The sequence below is a fragment of the Leptosomus discolor genome, chromosome 14, assembly GCF_034619465.1.
Source record: "Leptosomus discolor isolate bLepDis1 chromosome 14, bLepDis1.hap2, whole genome shotgun sequence".
NCBI classification, from domain to species: domain Eukaryota; kingdom Metazoa; phylum Chordata; class Aves; order Leptosomiformes; family Leptosomidae; genus Leptosomus; species Leptosomus discolor.
In genome coordinates, this window is record NC_141404.1 from 15,836,956 (window position 1) to 15,854,751 (window position 17,796).

Genomic DNA, 17,796 nt, shown 5'->3' on the forward strand with positions numbered 1-17,796 from the left:
GCATTTGTATTTCACGCCTCATTCTTTCCCTTAGGATATACTGCTACAGCCAGCACCTACAGAATTTGCTTCCAGTCTCGATACAGTTCTTCAAGCAGGATGGCAGCTACATTTTAAGCTGTTCAGTCAAGTTAGGCACATTCACTATTAGGTAGATCAGCTGCCTCACCACTTTTATTGCTGCGTTTCAAATCTTTTAAGCTGTATACACTAAGTGGTAAACATCAGGACACATGAGATGAAAAACCAACTAACCCACATTCTCCTTGAGCAGAAATTTCAGTTTCAGAAGAACAAACTCACTGAAGTGTTTCTTTACTTTTCTTAAAAGCTTTCATGACAACTGGAGCATCAATAAAGGAAAAAGCTAACACACAGTCATGGTTGATAATCCTAGTAGAACAATAAACTGGGGGATGGGAAGAGACTGTAAAAAGATGCCAATCCTCAAATGCCTACTGAGGAAAATGGCAAAAATAGAGAATACTTCTGCTTATCAGAAGAAAAGTCAGGGAGAAAGTAATTTGATCCAAAATAGAAACACAAAATAGTTGTGTAAAATGTTGAGCTCATTTGCTCTCTTACTGAAAGAAAATTAAAAGTAAAACTTCTTAAAAAAAAAACAACCCACAATGCTTTTAAGCTTCATCTTGTTCAACAAGAGATGGAGCCCCGGAAAATACCAATTTTTCTAGAAGTTGGCCAAGTTTTTAAAACTGTTTTCTCTTAAGTGCTAGCACCTTCACAGAAGCACCAGTTTATCATTCACACTCTGTTATTAAACAGCCCTACTTTTTCAGTTTCTCTAATCCACTGTGTGCAGAAGGACTTCGGAAAGCAGTAGTTTTGCTCTAATCTTTTGGAAATGCATCACCAGTGCTGAGCACAGCACTGCATATGAGGACAAACTAACAACTTCTGTATCAAGGATACTTCTACTATTCTTCTCCAGTTTATTCCGTGTTCAGATTAATTTTTACTTTACTTCTTGAACATACTCTGAGAAAGTTGAGGTTGCCTTCTCGAGCTGATGAATCCCATTTGCAGCTGGCATTAGGCCAAGACTAAAGTCCTGGGAAAACAGGATTTTCCCGAGTGCTGGCCTACTCCTTACCAACGGTGGGTTTGTTTAAAAGAAACCAAGACATCACAGAACCTCCCCCACCAGGTTCATACATACTCTGTCAGACGAAGACCTAAGGCAAGTCCCTTTGCCTTGGGGTAATTCTACTTGAGTTGTTCACATACAAAATCAGTATTTTTACCACGTAACTGTATAGTGGCTAGAAATAAATCTACTCCTAAGAACTTAGGCATCCATAAGTTTAGAGAAATAAGCCAGATAATAATAATTTGTCATTCTTCCCACAAATTTCCAAGAAAAACAAGTGAAAGATAAGCTGAATTTCTCTCTGTGCAGACCAATCTGCTCCATACGCCAATTTTAGCCAATCTGGAGGCTGGAGACAGCTGTATCTACTTTCACATGCTATGACCTTCACTCAGACCACAAGCATCTCTTCCTTAAGCAAAGGGATCCCTTTCACTGCAGAGAGAATGCTTTTTATGTTTTTGATTTTAAAAAAATTACAATTAACTATACAGTACTCCTCAATGATGTCAGCATTTCTTCAGAGAACATGACATATACTTTTACGTCAGGCAATGCATTTTTCTCCACAATTCCTACACATCAATGAAACAACATTTATGTGTTAATAAACTACAATGACAATGACTAGTGATGCGCAAATAGATAAAATAGGTAGAAAAAGATAATTCTTTCTCTATCAGAACATGGTGAGTTTGCCATCAAAATTTCAAGAAGGAACTGTACCAAAGCAACAGAGACAAGAGATGAGCACTGAAAGACAGGAGGGACAACCACCAAAACACCTCTCTAAGCTCACACCTGGAAAATTAAGAGCTAAAAAGCAATGACTACATCAAGCAGGGACCAGAGCAGTGCCCCAAGAGAGGGGCATATACTTCCAGGTGTATATATTCCCTACCCAGATCTGTAATGGCCACCAAATTAAGACTTCTTGCCCTGACACAGCCCTTCCCTTTCACAGAGCGTGCATTAGCTTGACAATCTATGTGAAATTCAATGTTTTCAGAGGAGTTCCTCTGTATTTGAAAAACATTCACTGCACAGCTGTTGACAGTGGTCCCTGACAACAGGCCCAATCACTACACCTCTCCCTTCAATCTACAAATACTTCTCTAACAGCTTCCACATTGCTTTAGAAGATACTGTTATCTGGCAGCTAAATTGAGATCCTGCACAGAAGCAATCATCTGCTTCCTTTCTGCAGGATTACGCTACTCTTTTCTAATTCACCCCGCTAAGATACTACTCAAATTTTCACGTCAAGGATGTGTTTTTCAACAAGTGCTTTCATTTCTGATTACATGAGAAATACTGTTTCAATTACCGTGCTTTCATGGTATCAGTGGTGACTGAAACAGATAAATACAGACTCAAGAAAACGCATTCTTTAGTTCGTCAGAAAAGAATCTACTACATTTTCTAAACACCTGTATAGAGAAAAAATAAGTGCAATAAATAGAATATATTAAATCATAAGTACATACTTTAGTCATTGCTCCTGTCTGTGCTGTATTCAGTCCGGTGTGACCAGCCATCTGTGGAGATACTTGGGTTAAAGTCTCTGCCAGCACACTGCCTGCATTCCCCTGCATGGCAGGGGCAGAATATTGCATTCCTGCTCCCCTTCCTCTTCCAGCTGCCCCAAGAGATCCATTCATTACCTGCCCTTGTCCTTGCTGAGGCTGATTCATTAAACTGTGACCAGAATTACTGTTGAGAAGGCTCTGGTGTGTCTGACTGAAATTAGTATTCATACATATCCCAGATCCAGTCTGTGATGTTGCAGGGCTGCTCGTCACCATCCCCACTTGTTTTTGTGCTTGAGAGTTCAGAGTTTGTGATGCAGGTGTGGTAGGTCCAGAGGTGCTTGCTGCTTGCTTTGCCAGGCCTGAAGCAGAAGAGTCTCCCTGGTTTAAAGGGCTCTTACCCATAGCACCCAGATTACCAATATTAGCACTGTTCGGCTGCCCTTGAACTTGACTACCAACTCCCTGCTGGACAGGGCTATTTGAGTTCACATTTCCAATTCCTGGGTTTAAGGAAGAGCTGCTGCCTCCCCTCAGAAGCTCAGAAAGTTGTTTGTGTTTGGAAGCTGCATCTGGAACAAGGTTCCCACTGCTGTTTAAAAGGCCCAACTCGCCATTGGGGATCAGCTCATCAGGAAGATCGTTTTCCAAGTCAAACAAAGATCCAAAATCTACAAGTTAAAACAGAAACACAGGTGAGAAAAACATGACAAACAAGCAACTAGAACAATCTGCACAACTTCGTACTAGTCTTAGAAAATGACACGCATTAAGGTGCATCTTTACCCAAGGCTCAACATTGCCAGCAAGCAAGCGAGGGTCCCCACGACATGAACTCCAGAGCCTTTCAGAAAGTGCAGTCATTGGTACATACGTTGCACAGAAACCACACAGGGTACAGCACTGGCCAATACATAGTTTTTTTCACAGGACTCTTGATAAAACATTGTACCAAGCTTATGAAACTAAGGTGGCATGAATACAATGATCTAACCTAATTTATCTTGTTTTGGCTAAAAGAAGGCGTCAGAAATATCAAGAGATGTTTTTTCCCATTGATTTACCCTCCCAAAAGAGTGATTACATCACCTTCTCTGACCTCCTATGTAATCCTAAACCACTGCATTTCACCCAGCAATCCCACCTCAATCTTGTAATCTATGTTTGTGCATGGCAAAAGAATGCTTTCCAGCTAGGCCTCGAAGCCTGGTCAAAAGAAACCACTTCTGCAGCAGTTTGATCCCAGTCTTGCATATAAACGTGTTCACTATCAGTCTCTAGTCATTGATTTGTATCATGATCCACCACCTCAAAGATCCCAAAAGGCATTCAGCATTTACTCCTTGTAATGCCTCTCGAATCAAGTCACTTCTCAATCCCTGAATGGTTCAAATAATTCCAATTGTTCCCCAAGTGCCCAGCCCTCATTTATCATGCCCAATATTGACAGAGGTAATCCACACACTCTCCAGATGAGCAAAATAAATCAATCAAATCTTCATTAAGCCACTGGAAGGAACTGCTCTGCCTGGCTGGAACATCCAGATGGAAAAAAAGTGGTAGGGTTTTGTCATTTTGTTTTTTATAAAGGGGCAACTCAGGTCCACTAAAATATTTTATTACACTTCACAAGCAGTGTCTGTATAATGTTATTTTGGTACATAACTAAAACTAGAAAGTTACCTGATGTATATAGGTACTTCCATGTGATAATAAAAGTTATTTATTTGAAGACATAAGGACAAGTGCATACAGCAGTATTAACAAACATGTAAGCAGCCTAGCCTCAATTCATCAGAGCAGATGTCCAAACATGCAGCACATCAGAAGTTTTCCAGTCCAAGGATATGATCTAAAACAACCACTTTTTACTGTAAAGTAACAGAAATGCGTGAAAACTTTCTTTTGCCCCCACAAAGCCAGCCCTGAAAAACCCTAGTCCCTCACAGAGAGCAACAGACAAACCAATTTTTCTCTAGGTTAGGGCAAACAAAAGTTCTTTTCTAAAGAAGGGCATCCCGAAAGCTTCATTGTTTCAAAGTTTAATTCACTCTTCAACCACAAAAAGTTGGTGCAAGAGTCAGGTGGTGAAAGTGGCACAAGATCGTTCAGCAGGTGACGGCCTGGACCACCCTAACTGCATTGAAGAGAAGCAAAAATCAAACAAACACCATGTAACCTGTATCACAAGGCTAACATGCATTACCAACGTATCTCAGCACATGTAAATATATTTCATCAGCATTTGAATTTTCAATTCAACCTAACTGGAAAAAAAAAAAAATCAAAAATTTTCAGATATGTCAATGTCCAGTGAATTACATACACAAAAATGTTAAATTCTGCCTCTTTTGAGGTGCTGGCACCAGCATGTCCTTCAGGGGCCTACATCTTGCCACCAGTACCTACTGAAAGCAATAAGCTCTGAAGAACCCTTCCAGGCTTGCACGATGTTGGCTGTGACAAAATACGCCACAGCTCAGGGACAGATCTCCTGCTCCCTTTCAAGCAGGGAAGTAACAAACTAACATCATCATTAGCCAGGTTCATTAAAGTATTTTTAATTCCTCTCTTACTTGCTGCCTTTCCCTTCAGTCATTTAGTTCACCTTTTCAGCTTGTCTTTCACAGAAATTCCTGGTGTACCTTCAACTACATTTGTTCAGCCAATCGCTTCACCTCTCCTCCTCTTGACACCCACCAGGCTGCAGTCTGTGTCTCTTCCCATATATTTGTGTTCTACCTTCCTTCTCCCAAGATTTCACGATTTTTAAACTTCCATCCATCTCTAACCCGCCTCTGACAAAAACCCCATCGCCTGTTTTCACCGCCAAGCCCCGTTTGGCTACAAGCGAATCCCCAGTGCCCGGGTCCCCGCAGCACAGCCCCTCTCCCCAGCAGGCTCTGCCACAGACGGGGGCTGCAGCCCGGAGCACAACCAAAGCCATCTGCCTGCGCGTCACGAAGGGTGGTGACACAGGGTCTGTGGCTGAGGCTTCGCCTTTGTTAAACTGCTCCCATCACCCCAGCTCCCTGCGAAGTTCAAGGTTTACATCACTTGTTCAGACAACTTTTGTAAATCCCGTGAAACGGTGTTTTTCCAAGCTTCTGCACCAAAATTGTTAATATTTCATGAACAAAAGATGCGTGCGCACACAGGGCCAGGGGCAGAAGTGACAAAACGTGGAGGGGAAAGATGTTGCTGTGGCTTAAAAAAAAAAAAAAGTTTTTTTTTTTCCAGTTCTATTTCAAAATGGGATGCTGGATTAAGTGCTCAATTTTTTTTGTTTGGCTGGCTGGACTCTTAACAGTCTTGCCAGAGCAAGGACTGGAAATGTTTTTGCAGTGTACAAAAGAGTGAAGAAAGCGTTTGGTAGTATTGCCTCTTAAAACCTAAAACAAACTACCACTCTTGAGCTCCTGTAAGCAAGCTATACATTAAGGTCAGGCATGGAAACTTTGCCAGCAGGAAAATAAAAAGCAGGTACACAGCTTAGCAGAGTGGCTGTGTAAAAATTCACTGAGTATTCAGATGTTCAGGCAATGATTAATCTTCCTGCTTTTCTATTTTTAATCAGTCTCGTGTACGTTAAAAACATCAACACAAGACACATTTTACAACAGTCATAAAATACAACAGAAAACAAAAGTCTACTTGAGCATGTCTGCAACAAATCCATAAAGATAAGAGATTGTCTGGGCAGTTATAAAAATAATAAATATATTTATACACATATAAAAATCTGCCATAAGAACGCGGCCCATTTCTACTGGTAGCAAAATGAAAAGTAACCTCAGTTCCTGCAGCCTAACAAGAACAACACGACTGATCCCATTCTCAATGCTTCAACTGTTTCCCAAAGTCAATGGCAGCTACCAAGAGTCTTAAAATCCGAGAGACACCTTTGCCTTTACACACAGCTATCTGAAGCAATGCTCAAAAAACACCTACCCTGAGGAGTCCCACTCCCATCGCCAAGCTTTGCACCTGCTCCGTCTCTCAAACCTGCCGCTTACCCAGCACGCCATGGAACAGAAAAAGCCGTCGTTATTTTAACGGAGGAGATAGACAGATAGATAGACAGACAGACAGATAGATAGATATTCCCTTAACTCTAAGGCACACACGCCTGACTTCAGGGCTCGGGAAGCAGCAGAGCTGACTAAGGCTGCGGAGAGCCACCTCGCAGCATCTCGGCTGTAACACAGCACTTCCCATCCCAAACCTCCCGTCTTTCATTACTTCGGTTACATAAAACCAAATGTCCTCTTAACAGGAGAGAGCAAAAAAGCAGAGATAACATATCTTTCGGAAGGGATGGAAAAGCACTAGGCAACTACAACACCCCCACTCTTTCCAAAGGGCTCCTTTTCCAATTTGAGAATTTTGTGTTCTTTGAGCAGCTATTTTGACACACAGAAGATAACCACACTTGAGACACACTCTCTCCTAATTTCAGTTTTATGAGCTTAAATGTCACAGTTTTCTGCCTTCCTGGACAACACTTTCAGCAAGCAGAATAAAAAAAGATGTTCTGTTTCCTTCCCAGCCTTCTCAGAAGAAAAAAAATAAAACTGTGCTGCTTTCTCAAGGCAGAAAATTTTCATCTGTACGACTACTTGCAACTGTTATCAAGAGACTCTTTCTCAATATACATATTCAATCAACTACCTTGTTTCAATGTCACCATTTGTTTTCCCCTTTAGCTCCACCTGGAGAGGTGACAAACGTTCTAAGGTATTTCTTTACGTGACTACTTATCTCAAATGTATCACAGAGCAAGCAGGAGGAGAACTATCAAATTCAGTTTCATTTTTTTACGGCATAATCTCCACTTGAAACATGACTAGGAGTTTTCCTGTCACAAACTTTGCCTGCCCATCTGCGAAGCAGGCACTGAAGTCACACTGCAGTCCCAGTACACAAGCAGCATTTTCACCGTGCCTTTCTTCCATGCCAACATAGCTGTTACATTTCAGTGAGCCCAATCTTGTTTTGTAAGGCTTCTTTCAATCATGCCAGACCCCAGCAGACAAAGCCGCAACAGTTCAGAGCTCCAGACATTCCCTAAAACTCAATGTCAGGTAACTCAACTCAATAGCCATACTGTTTGGTGCAGCCAGCAATTACCACATCCATTCCAAGCTCCTTTCGAAGCTTGAGGATTCTATAATTTATTGTTTTACAAAAGACAATTAGTGCATTTAATGCTTTAGGGCAATTAAACAAATGCATTCGTAGAAAAAAAATAAAGTTTCCAGTGAGGAAACTTTATATTAGTATCTTAACCTAACAAGACATGCAGGAAGACTGCAAACCGACATGTATCTGACCTTGACTTTCAGAAAAGCATCACTTTTCCAGAACATGATGTTTAACAACCAGGTTGAGAAAGACAGCGATGAGGGACCTGGGTAGGCTGAGGAAACTCTAACGGCTGGGTGGAGGGGGGTGAGGGGGAGAGATCCAACAGCAGGCATCTGGACGAGTCCCAACAAATTCTGGTTTGCATAATAAGAGGTTTGGATATTTAAATTTCTTTCTGCCTGATCTTTTGAACTACACGCATTTGGGATGAAAAAGAAATACAGTCTGGTTTGCTCATTCCTAAGCGAGTGGACTGGTCAAAATTCAAATATACCGATACACAGAAACGAGCCTCACCTTTAGGCGTTCTACGTACTTGCCTCTAGGAAACTCCTTGGACTAATCAGTGCAGTGCTCTCTTGCTTACAGACTCACAGCCACCCAGACTGGAAGGGATGTCAGGAGGGTCTGTAGCCCTTCTCAAAGGGCAAGTGCTCCAGCCTCCTGACCTCTTTGGTATCCCTTCACTAAATGCACTCCAGCTCTTCCATGATTTCCCCAGTGATGGAAGGGAGGCTGACCCATCTGTAGTTGCCTGTATCGTCCTTTTAGCCCTTCTTGAACACAGGTGTTAACACTTGCCTTCTCTTGCTTTCCTGTGGCTGGGATTTTAGGGATAGGGGGATTGAGAAGGAGACATTCATTCTGCCCCACTTCCTTTGCAACTTGTGTTCTGGCAAAGCATGATTCTCTGCAAGATGAATACCATCCAGGGTACAGACATGAAACTAAGCAGTGACACAGTTCCTAAGAATCAGTTAAATTAGATCCATTTTGTGCATCCCAATGACTAAAATGGACACTATCAGCTTAGAATCTAGTACAAGCAGCTCCTAAAATCTCCCCCAACCCATTTTTGTAACACTTCAGCATTTAAATGACTTTTCAAAACTGAAGATCATTATACAGAACAAACAAATCAAGCAGCTAATGAAAAAGAATCTCTTCTCTTCTAACCTCTACTGCAATACTCCCAGTATTATTGATTCAGTTTTAAAAAAAGCTCCTGACACCAGCCCGAACACCAGACAAGTCAGGATGGGGAAAATGCACGTATCTATATCCCCTATACCACAACTAACATGTGTGATACCAACTACCCCTGGCTACCAACTGCCCCTGGCTTCTTTCTCACCTCCCTGAAATGAGAATGGCATAAACAGAGATCCTTCCTTGATTACACCAAGTAGCTCCTTACCTCTCTTTCCACTTGCACACTGTGTACCACAATGTCATAACCTCAAGTTTCTCTCTACTGTGCTTATCCAAACTGTCTCCACCATCCCTCTTTTGCTGTGCTCATAATGAAAATACAATCTGTGTTGAAGGTCCAGAAAAACCTAAGGTACTAGCTTCCTTCAGGAATAATCCTGTTTTCAGATCTACCCCTCCCTTAAAAAAAAAAATTTAAAAATGACAGGTTACTTGAATGTTCCGCTATTAAAAACAAAGTGGTGTACAAGGGCACATTAAGTGCCCCTGGTACCAAAGTTAATATACAGAAACAAATATGAAAAATGCACTCAGGTAAGAAGCTAGTCTCTTTTCTCCTCTCAGATGTCAGAGAGGAATAAAACTAAAATAACCCCCAAAATGTGTGGTGGCAGAAGCAGCCCAACAAGAGCGCTCACTCTGGTCTGGTCTTGGAAGCATCATATGGCAAACGATGGATTGACTTTGCTTTCCTCCGGTCCTACAGAGCCTCTCCATAACCACTCTTCCTCTTAGTTGTTTCCCAAGGTGTCTTTGCTATTTTAACACAATTGCTGTGACTGCTCTTGCGAGTACCTTTAAATCCAACCCAGCAGCACCAACAACACAGACATGACTATTGTTACATTGCACGTGGCAACCAGGCTACATGCACTTACTGACCAAAAGGCTTCAGTAACTTCCTCTGCTCTAAGAGCGTAAATCTAGTCAGAAGGAAGGTGAGGCAAGCAACCTGCCTAAAGACTGGGAGACCACTGCCCTGGTAACATCAGCTTCTCATTCACAAGATTGTCCCGATGAAGATTAATTATTTTAGGGTTCCTGAAGCACGTTAACAGAAGCTAGATCTCCTTCTCATCCTATTAGAAACATACACATATTTTCTGTTGCCCTATTTTAACAGCTGACAGAACACTGAAGTTCGGGATGACCCTTTAAAGAGGAACCATCTGAGAATCTGGTAATTAATTGTGGGCACTTCTTAAGACAGCACAGAGTACACAGCCTGTACCAAAACTGCGTGTCTGCAAGCGAGTGCCTGCAGTTAGCTCACACAACTGACAGAGCAAGTTAAGGCTGTGCCACCCTCACTGCACATCTGGAAAAAAAAAAAAATCACCAGATAACACACAAAAGAGGTGAATTATCCTGACAAACAAACTTGAACTGTGACATTCCCTGGCCACAGACTTATTAAATACACAGGTCAACACAAGGTATTTCAGGTTTTAAATTGTTCAGTCCTCCATCCTCCCCACAACAACGGATGGCATCGGTGGTGAGAACTCCATGCTCAGTACTGCCTTCAGCTGCTTCCAGCACTCCCTTCAGCTACACACGTCCTTCTCTGAAAGTTCCTACTTTCAGGTGCCTTCTGCAACAGAAGCACAGAACAGGTCTATTCTGCGAAGCCTAAAAGAGCAATGATTAAGATGTACTTGAAGTAGTATTATGAAACAAACAAAAGCATTATGCAAGATTACTAGGAAATGGGCAAGTTTTGTGTCTGCTTTATGATGTATAATAGGTGCAAAAAATAGTGTGTCCATTCTCTTTGTTTTAATGCCGCTTTTCCCCCCTATTTCCAATACCAAATTATAAGTGAAAAGTAGCTTGCACAGCAACTCAAATTCAGCTGTGCAAGAACATAAACACAAAATACACCAAACGTGCACAGGGAAGCAACAGCAAATGCGCTTGAAACTAATGAATTTTATGTATTTCACTCTTAAAAAAAAGCTTCCATCTGTAACTGATTGAATACAAAAAACCCAAAGCCCTCACAAATCTATTTTACTTTAAAGGATTCATTTCGCTGAGATGAGGCTGTTCTGAATCACTCTCATTAATACTTTCCTTAAAGGAGTTTATGAATCTTCGGAAAAAACTTCACAGCCACTACAAAACAGATTTACATTCAGTACTTATTGAATTCAAGTCTCTTGGTAATTTCCACATTTCTTTGCTCCATTAGATGAAACTATACAGGAGATGACACAGAAGCTATGTCATCAACAACACCCACTAAAACAGCTATCAAAGCACCAGCAGCGGTAAAGATGGGCAGAGCGAAAGAGCAGCTCGTGCTCTTCAGGCGCGACACACGGACAGGGGTTGGAATCTAGTATTTCGTTTTTGTTCTCACTCTGCCTCAGAAAGCAGCTGGCTCCAAAGTCTGCCTCACGAGGTGTCCAGCAGCAACGAAATAACGTCTGCCTGTGAGACTGGGAGGTGGGTCACCTAGAAGGAGCGACTCGTTTTGACAACGCTGTCTTCCTGGGGAAGTTCCCACAGTATTAAAGACGATCCTCAGAGAAGAAGATTTTTACAGGCTTATATATGTATAAATAGAAACACACACACACACACACAAATTATTGCAAATCAAAAATACTGTATTTATCCAATGTTCCAAATAAGATCCTTATCTCTCAACGGTGGTGAATAAGAAAAAAGGCAAGATGAAGTGAAGCTTTTAAAGAGTAAACGTTAAGAGATTTAGATTCTGAGTTATGATTGCCAATTACCAGTGATAATACAAGTTTCAGTCTTCTTTTGATTCACCTGTGATTCTGCACAATACTTGATAGTGCGAGTTGAGACATCTCTATTAAAGAGTTCTCCAAACAAAAGATATAGGTTCTCTCTGTATCTTAGACATCTGAGAAGACAGATGGAAAACATAACATATGTTAAAAGGAAGATTTACAAAGCAAAAATTCTTGAAAGTGTAAACCAAATTAGGGTGGAAGTGTCAGATTTCTAAGCTATCCCACATGGTTTTTCATTGTATAAGAACATATCCCAGAATTTTTCAATCCTGTTTTTCAACTACTTCCTCCACCCTGATTTCACATTAACCTGCAGTATTTTGCTAACAGAGCAAGATTTTTGTTCACGTTCTCCTCTATTAGCAGGTAACAACAGAGAGCAAATTCTCTAATAAAAATAAACACCAAGAATAGGTGGATTTTTTCATGCGAAGTTGCAGATATAATAGCGAAACACAGCATGTTGCTGTAGAAATAATTAATGGCACTGGACTATGACTCCAAGGAACATTCAGCCAGAATAGAAAGTGAATAATCTGCAACAGAAAACTGGGAATCATTTCACAAGCTATCAAGAGATCTCTGGGGTACAACAGAGACTGACCCCCGAGCACAGCCGTTATTCCTGCCTGCTGTTGGCAGGGCTTCTCCGGCAGCTCTATGCTACCGCACAAGACGGCATTTACCAAGTTAATTTTAAGTCATGGCGGGTGGAAGGAATCAATCTGATAAACTCCTGACTACCCACGCAATTATCACTCAAAGTATGGATTTCAAAAAAAGGAATGGGCGCAATTGTGGGACTATGGACTGCCACATGAAATCAGGCTGGCAGATCATCTGCTCAACTTTTCATCTCACACAGATGTTAGTGTCAAACTCCTTGGAAAAAAATCTATAAAAAAATCCCAAGCAATGAGGAAGTACACAATAATCTGCTATCAGCAATGCTTCATGAGTTTGTAAGAATTAGCTGCGCCAGCCTCTCCATTTCTAGTCTTACAAATCTCCTGTCCTAAATTACAACTGCAGGCATAAAGTTATGCAGGTCAGTCACTTCAGGTGCAAAAAACCAACCTCAGCTTGTTATCAAACTTAACACAGCTCCAAGTAAACATTTTTGCTCGGCATCATCATCTCCCATCCACCACCTCCATCACTACATACATATGCTAAATCTTAAGAAACAATACAGCCATGAAATATCACACTGCATTCTTTCCCACCCCAGCTAGTTACGGTGCAAGTACCACAAAACAAAGGCCAAGTCTGTGAAATCATTAAAACTACATGAACTCCTTCACCTACGTCTTTTCAGAAGAATTATTTCTTCCCCCAATTTTCTGCTTATAAATCCAAGTCACTTGACTTAATAGAACTACCCTTTTTCTTATTGCAGGGAGAGGTGGAGAAAGCACGTGTATGAAAGTGACTCTTACTGTCACAGCGCACAAGCGACACTCAAGTTTGGCATGTATCACGTAAAACAAGAGCAGACCGACTAAACAGGCTTCCACGGAACTTTTCAACCACGCAGGAATGAACCCTGCTAAAACATACACACTAATGCTTTCCCATGCACAACCAAAATCTGGTTTTAGATTACCAGGACGTCAGTCCGTTTGAAGTCTCAGCTAAGTATGTGAACGTAAGCTTAGAAAGCCTCGCTGCCTCTGCTTAAGCTACTCTGTTTTCAAGGCAGCCCGCCTCTTTTACAACTGAAAACTAACTCCACTGAAATACACCTATCCGGTTTTTGGCAGGCGAGTAAGATCAAATCAGGCTGTGTATCGACACAGACTGCCTTCTGCGAAGTCCTGTAGCTCGGTGGGAGTTAGCCGGAGATCTGCTTATCTCGGCACGTACAAAGGCACGTGCGACACGGCCAGTCTTTCCCCAGTAACACGGGCACTGCGATGCTAACACACCGGGCCGTGGAGAGAATGTGAATTACCGGAGAGCTTAGCCTGCAGCTTTTGCAGCAGCAGCCATACTGCTTAATCTGTTTATGATCTGAAGTTGTGGAGGGAAAGAAACAAAACAAAACAAAACAAACACCAAACGCACAAGAAAATATGAGGTGAAAAATCCAGCTCTAACAGACTTTTGAAGCTGCTCACCTCACCTTCTTTCCAACTTCACCTACTTTAGGAATTCATTAACTCACAACGCTGTTCAGGACACCTTCTGCTTTGGCCCAAATTGTGATGTGTCGTTTCTGGAACTCGCATCGCTCTACAACAGCAGAAGGTTTCAGGGTACGTAACGAATACAGATAGAGGCATTACTTGCAACGCAACACAGACCGCTACCTGCAGAACCGTGGTGAAGGGGCACCTGAAGAAAGCTGGCTTTGCTGCTGCTCTATTCAAGCACATTTCTCACAATCTGTGCACACAGATCAGACCAAGACCAGCTCAAGAACGCTGCCAGTTCACGGTAGATTCCGCCAAATAACGCCAGCAATGTACAAAATAACCACGACGCTCAACATTAAATGATATGCTGCCATAGTCAAAGTTACTGTAATTCTAACTTTACTATGAGCCCCCTGTTCTTCTGCAGCACGCTAGATGAGAATGCCTCCTAACAGTTATGGAAGGGACAAACACTAGGTATGAAAAATGCCATGTATCTAATAAAGCTGTAATTAGACAAAAGCACTACTCCTACCTGGCTAGACAAGGAAAAAATCTTTCCCATGGACATTTTACCATAGGAGCCACACTGCACAGCAACAGCAAGCTAAGTTAACAGCCTTACTTAACCTTCCTTAACAATACAGAGAGCCACAGGCCAACAGCAAAATGGGGCTATCGTGAAACTTAACGATGGTCGCAGTACATATTTCTGGTATCCTTTCATCTCTACTCCCCTCTCTGAGACCAGACATTTGATTTAGCTGCTGATGTTTAACAGGAAAGGTCATATTTTCAGAACGTAAGTCGACCAATTCCAATTGCACAAACTTTGCTCCGGTAAGCTGAGGAGCTATTTTTATCAGAAAGATTAAAGGCAGCTAAAATTTACCCTGACAAAAGGAGTTGCTTAACGTCACCGCATCAAAGCATAAAGTGAAATGTAAACAAGGACGAGCAGCTGCTTTCTGCCGAAGGTTCAGGCCTGCCATCAGACCCTTCGCCACCGCTACACTGGGTTACAAGCGTTCGCAGGCTCGGAGCCCGGCTGTTCAGCAAGAGCGCTGCACAACCGGGCCTAACGCGACGTCTTTTAAAGCACGTCCCAGTCATGCAAGCTGCAGCACCAAACAGCGCGGGTTTGTGACTACAATTACAACTCAGTTCACCACCACACAACTCCCTGCTCACTCAGGGCGCAAGCCTCAGACCCCTCTCCCCAATCACCTCTGGTCACGAAGGCAACTTTCCAGGTTGCAAGCTAACTTTTTCATTTAAGCCTCAGTGCAAGGGAGCAGCCCGGTTCAGGCTCAGGAGCAGGTATTTGATAGCAAGCGCTACTTGAACTACCTGTATCGCCTGCTACAACGCACAGAAGCATTCAGCGATCTTTCAACAAGCAGCACGAGCCGCTGGCAACAAACCTGAAGAAATTTTGTTTTGAAAACACACTTCTAAGTGCACAAACGTTATCTGCACTCTCAAGCAGAGGTGGTTTTGCCTGAAGAACACCGGGATGACAACAGAACACTATGGACACACTCCTACTTGTTCAAAACACAAGCTGGGTTTTGCTGTCCCGGTGACCAAAGGCCCCCCTCAGCTGTGCAAGACTTTATGCAGCTCTCGTATCTAGCACCGCACAGAGCTCACCGAAACGCATTAGAACTTGCTGAACAGGACATAATTATGACTGAAGCATTCCAGAACAGACCAAGCGAACTTCAAAAAAGAAAAAAGGACACCGCTTCAAACATCTTTCACTGGCTACTAGCAGAGTCTTAAGACATCTAGCTGAAGAACTAAAGAAAAACTGCTTTTCCTGTGTTACTGTGGTGCATTTCGTAGCAACTTGCACTACCAGCCTTCCATATGATATTCCATCACTTCCACGAAAGGGATTAACGCAGTTCAATCACAAGACCTCACCTAGATATTCCCTGCCAATTCTTACTCTCAATACCCTTTCTTTTTGGTTCGTTTATCTGTAGGCTGAGAAGAAAAGATGCCATAAAAAACCCCCAAAAGGACCGAAGTATCTACAAGCTATTGCAAATGCAGATTAAGCAAATTGAAAAAACCCACAGAATTTATCAGCTCAATTATAGTAATAATTTTTTCAGTCTATAAAAACACAGCAGGCATAGCACGATTAACTTATCACTGTCCCTTCAACAAGATTCGTTAATCTCTGAAAACAGAAACGCAAGTCCAACACACTCCACATTCATGTAAAACCACTGTTTCAGTGATTAAAACAGTTGGAACACTGAAAGACGTCAGTACTCACACACATGCTCTTATGCACACACGTGAGTATTTACAACAGGCACGCACTTGCTGGAAATGAAAAATTTTGATGTGTTTTATTATCTACAAACCCATTACAATTGAGAAAAAAAGCACGGCAAAGGCACTACGCGACACAGACGAGTCGCAGCGACTGCCAGGCTGCTAGGCATTTCACACACAAGCAAACTCACAACTTCAATTATAATCTGCAAATCATTTGTTTTTTAAGGAAAAACGCTCAGAACAGTTTGAGCCAAGCGCCTTAAGACAGGGTCACAGGTGGGAAGAGGGAAAAAAAAAAAAGGCAAAACCTTAACATGCCATCACAGAGTTGTTATTCCATAGCGTGTCGCACGCAGGGGCACAGTGGAAGGGGCTGCCTGCACAGGGCTTTTAGTTGGGGGCGATATATGGGTTTTAAGGAGCAGAGACAGAACCCCCGACCACCCCCTCCAGAAGCAGGGTGGTCGGCGTTCCTGCTGGCTGGCTTCTTCTCCTTCCCTACCCACACCCCGCTCACCTGGGCGCCCCCAGCATCCAAGCTCGAGGCGGATCCCTTCTATCCCCTCACCATCAAAACGAACCGGTGGGTCGATGAAGGAGGAAAGGGAAATTCAACTCAAAAAGCCTTACCCATCTCTCCCAACCGCTATTTATAGCCGGGACGGTACTTGGTGTACGGGTCCCGCCCGGTAACTTCGACTGGAGGAGGCCCAACCGCTCCGGGAAGGATCCTTCCCCCCCCCCCCCCCCCCCCCCTTTCCCGGCACCTCGCCAGGCCGGTTCCCACCCCCGCCGGGAACCGCGGCAGGGCGGGCCGGTCGTCGTCGTCCCCCCCCTCCGGCGGGCGGTTGGGCCCGCCGATCGCCGGGCCCAACCACCCGCCGGAGGGGGGGGGGGGGGCCTGCCGGTGAGGCCCGCCCGCCCCCGCACCGCCCCGCAGGCCTCACCTGTGCTATCGCTGGCGGAGAAGCCCGGCGAGTTGAGCTTGGCTCGCTTGGGGTTGGGCGGCCCGTCGAGTAAGTTCTCCGCCATGGTAGCCGGCTGGGCCGTCCGAGGAGAGGCCGCCGAGCCGGTAATCGTTGGAGAAGGGGGAGTCCGAGGGGGGGCGAAGCTCTCTCTCCCCGTTCCTCCGAAGGGGAACCCACCGTCGAGCAACAGCGCCGCTCAGTGCCCGACCGGCGGCGGCCCCCGTTCCCCCATACCCGGGCCGGGCCGCCGCCGCCGCAGCAGGCCGCAGGGGAGGAGGGTTCGGGGCGGGGTGGGGAAGAGCCCAGCGCCCCCTCCCTGCCGGCCTCGCTCCTCCCGGCCTCTTCCCCCCGCCCGGCCGCCGCCGCCGAGGAGTGCCCGGATGGCGGCTCAGTCAGTCACTCGGGGCGCATAGCGCCCCCCCGCACTCCCCTCCACCTCGCCCCGTCCCCTCCCCTCCGCGCCGGGGGGTTCGCCCCGGCCCCGCGGCGGCCTCCGCCCCGCCGCCCCCGCCCGCGGCCAAACCGCGGCCGAGGTAGGGGAGGGAGGGGGGGAAAGAGGAGGGAAGGGGGGGGGGGATTAAAAAAAAAAACAACACAAAAAACCGGAAAAAAACCGAAAACACC

The 17,796-nt window shown here is 44.1% G+C and overlaps 1 protein-coding gene across 4 annotated transcripts in view; it reads right to left on the bottom strand.

Annotated features, from left to right (window-relative positions):
• The window catches only part of CREBBP (CREB binding lysine acetyltransferase), a 97,583-nt gene extending 80,308 nt beyond the window's left edge, over positions 1–17,275 (bottom strand). For 3 of the 4 annotated variants that reach the window (XM_086473128.1, XM_086473126.1, XM_086473125.1), the window contains exons 1-2: positions 17,152–17,275; positions 2,599–3,311 (exon numbers count right to left, since the gene is read on the bottom strand). In XM_086473128.1, coding sequence (XP_086329254.1) covers positions 2,599–3,311; positions 17,152–17,236 — 798 coding nt within the window. In that variant the 5' untranslated portion in view covers positions 17,237–17,275. The remainder of the gene's footprint in view (positions 1–2,598; positions 3,312–17,151) is intronic. The other variant, XM_086473127.1, reaches the window with a different exon arrangement.
• Between the last annotated feature and the right edge of the window lie 521 nt (positions 17,276–17,796).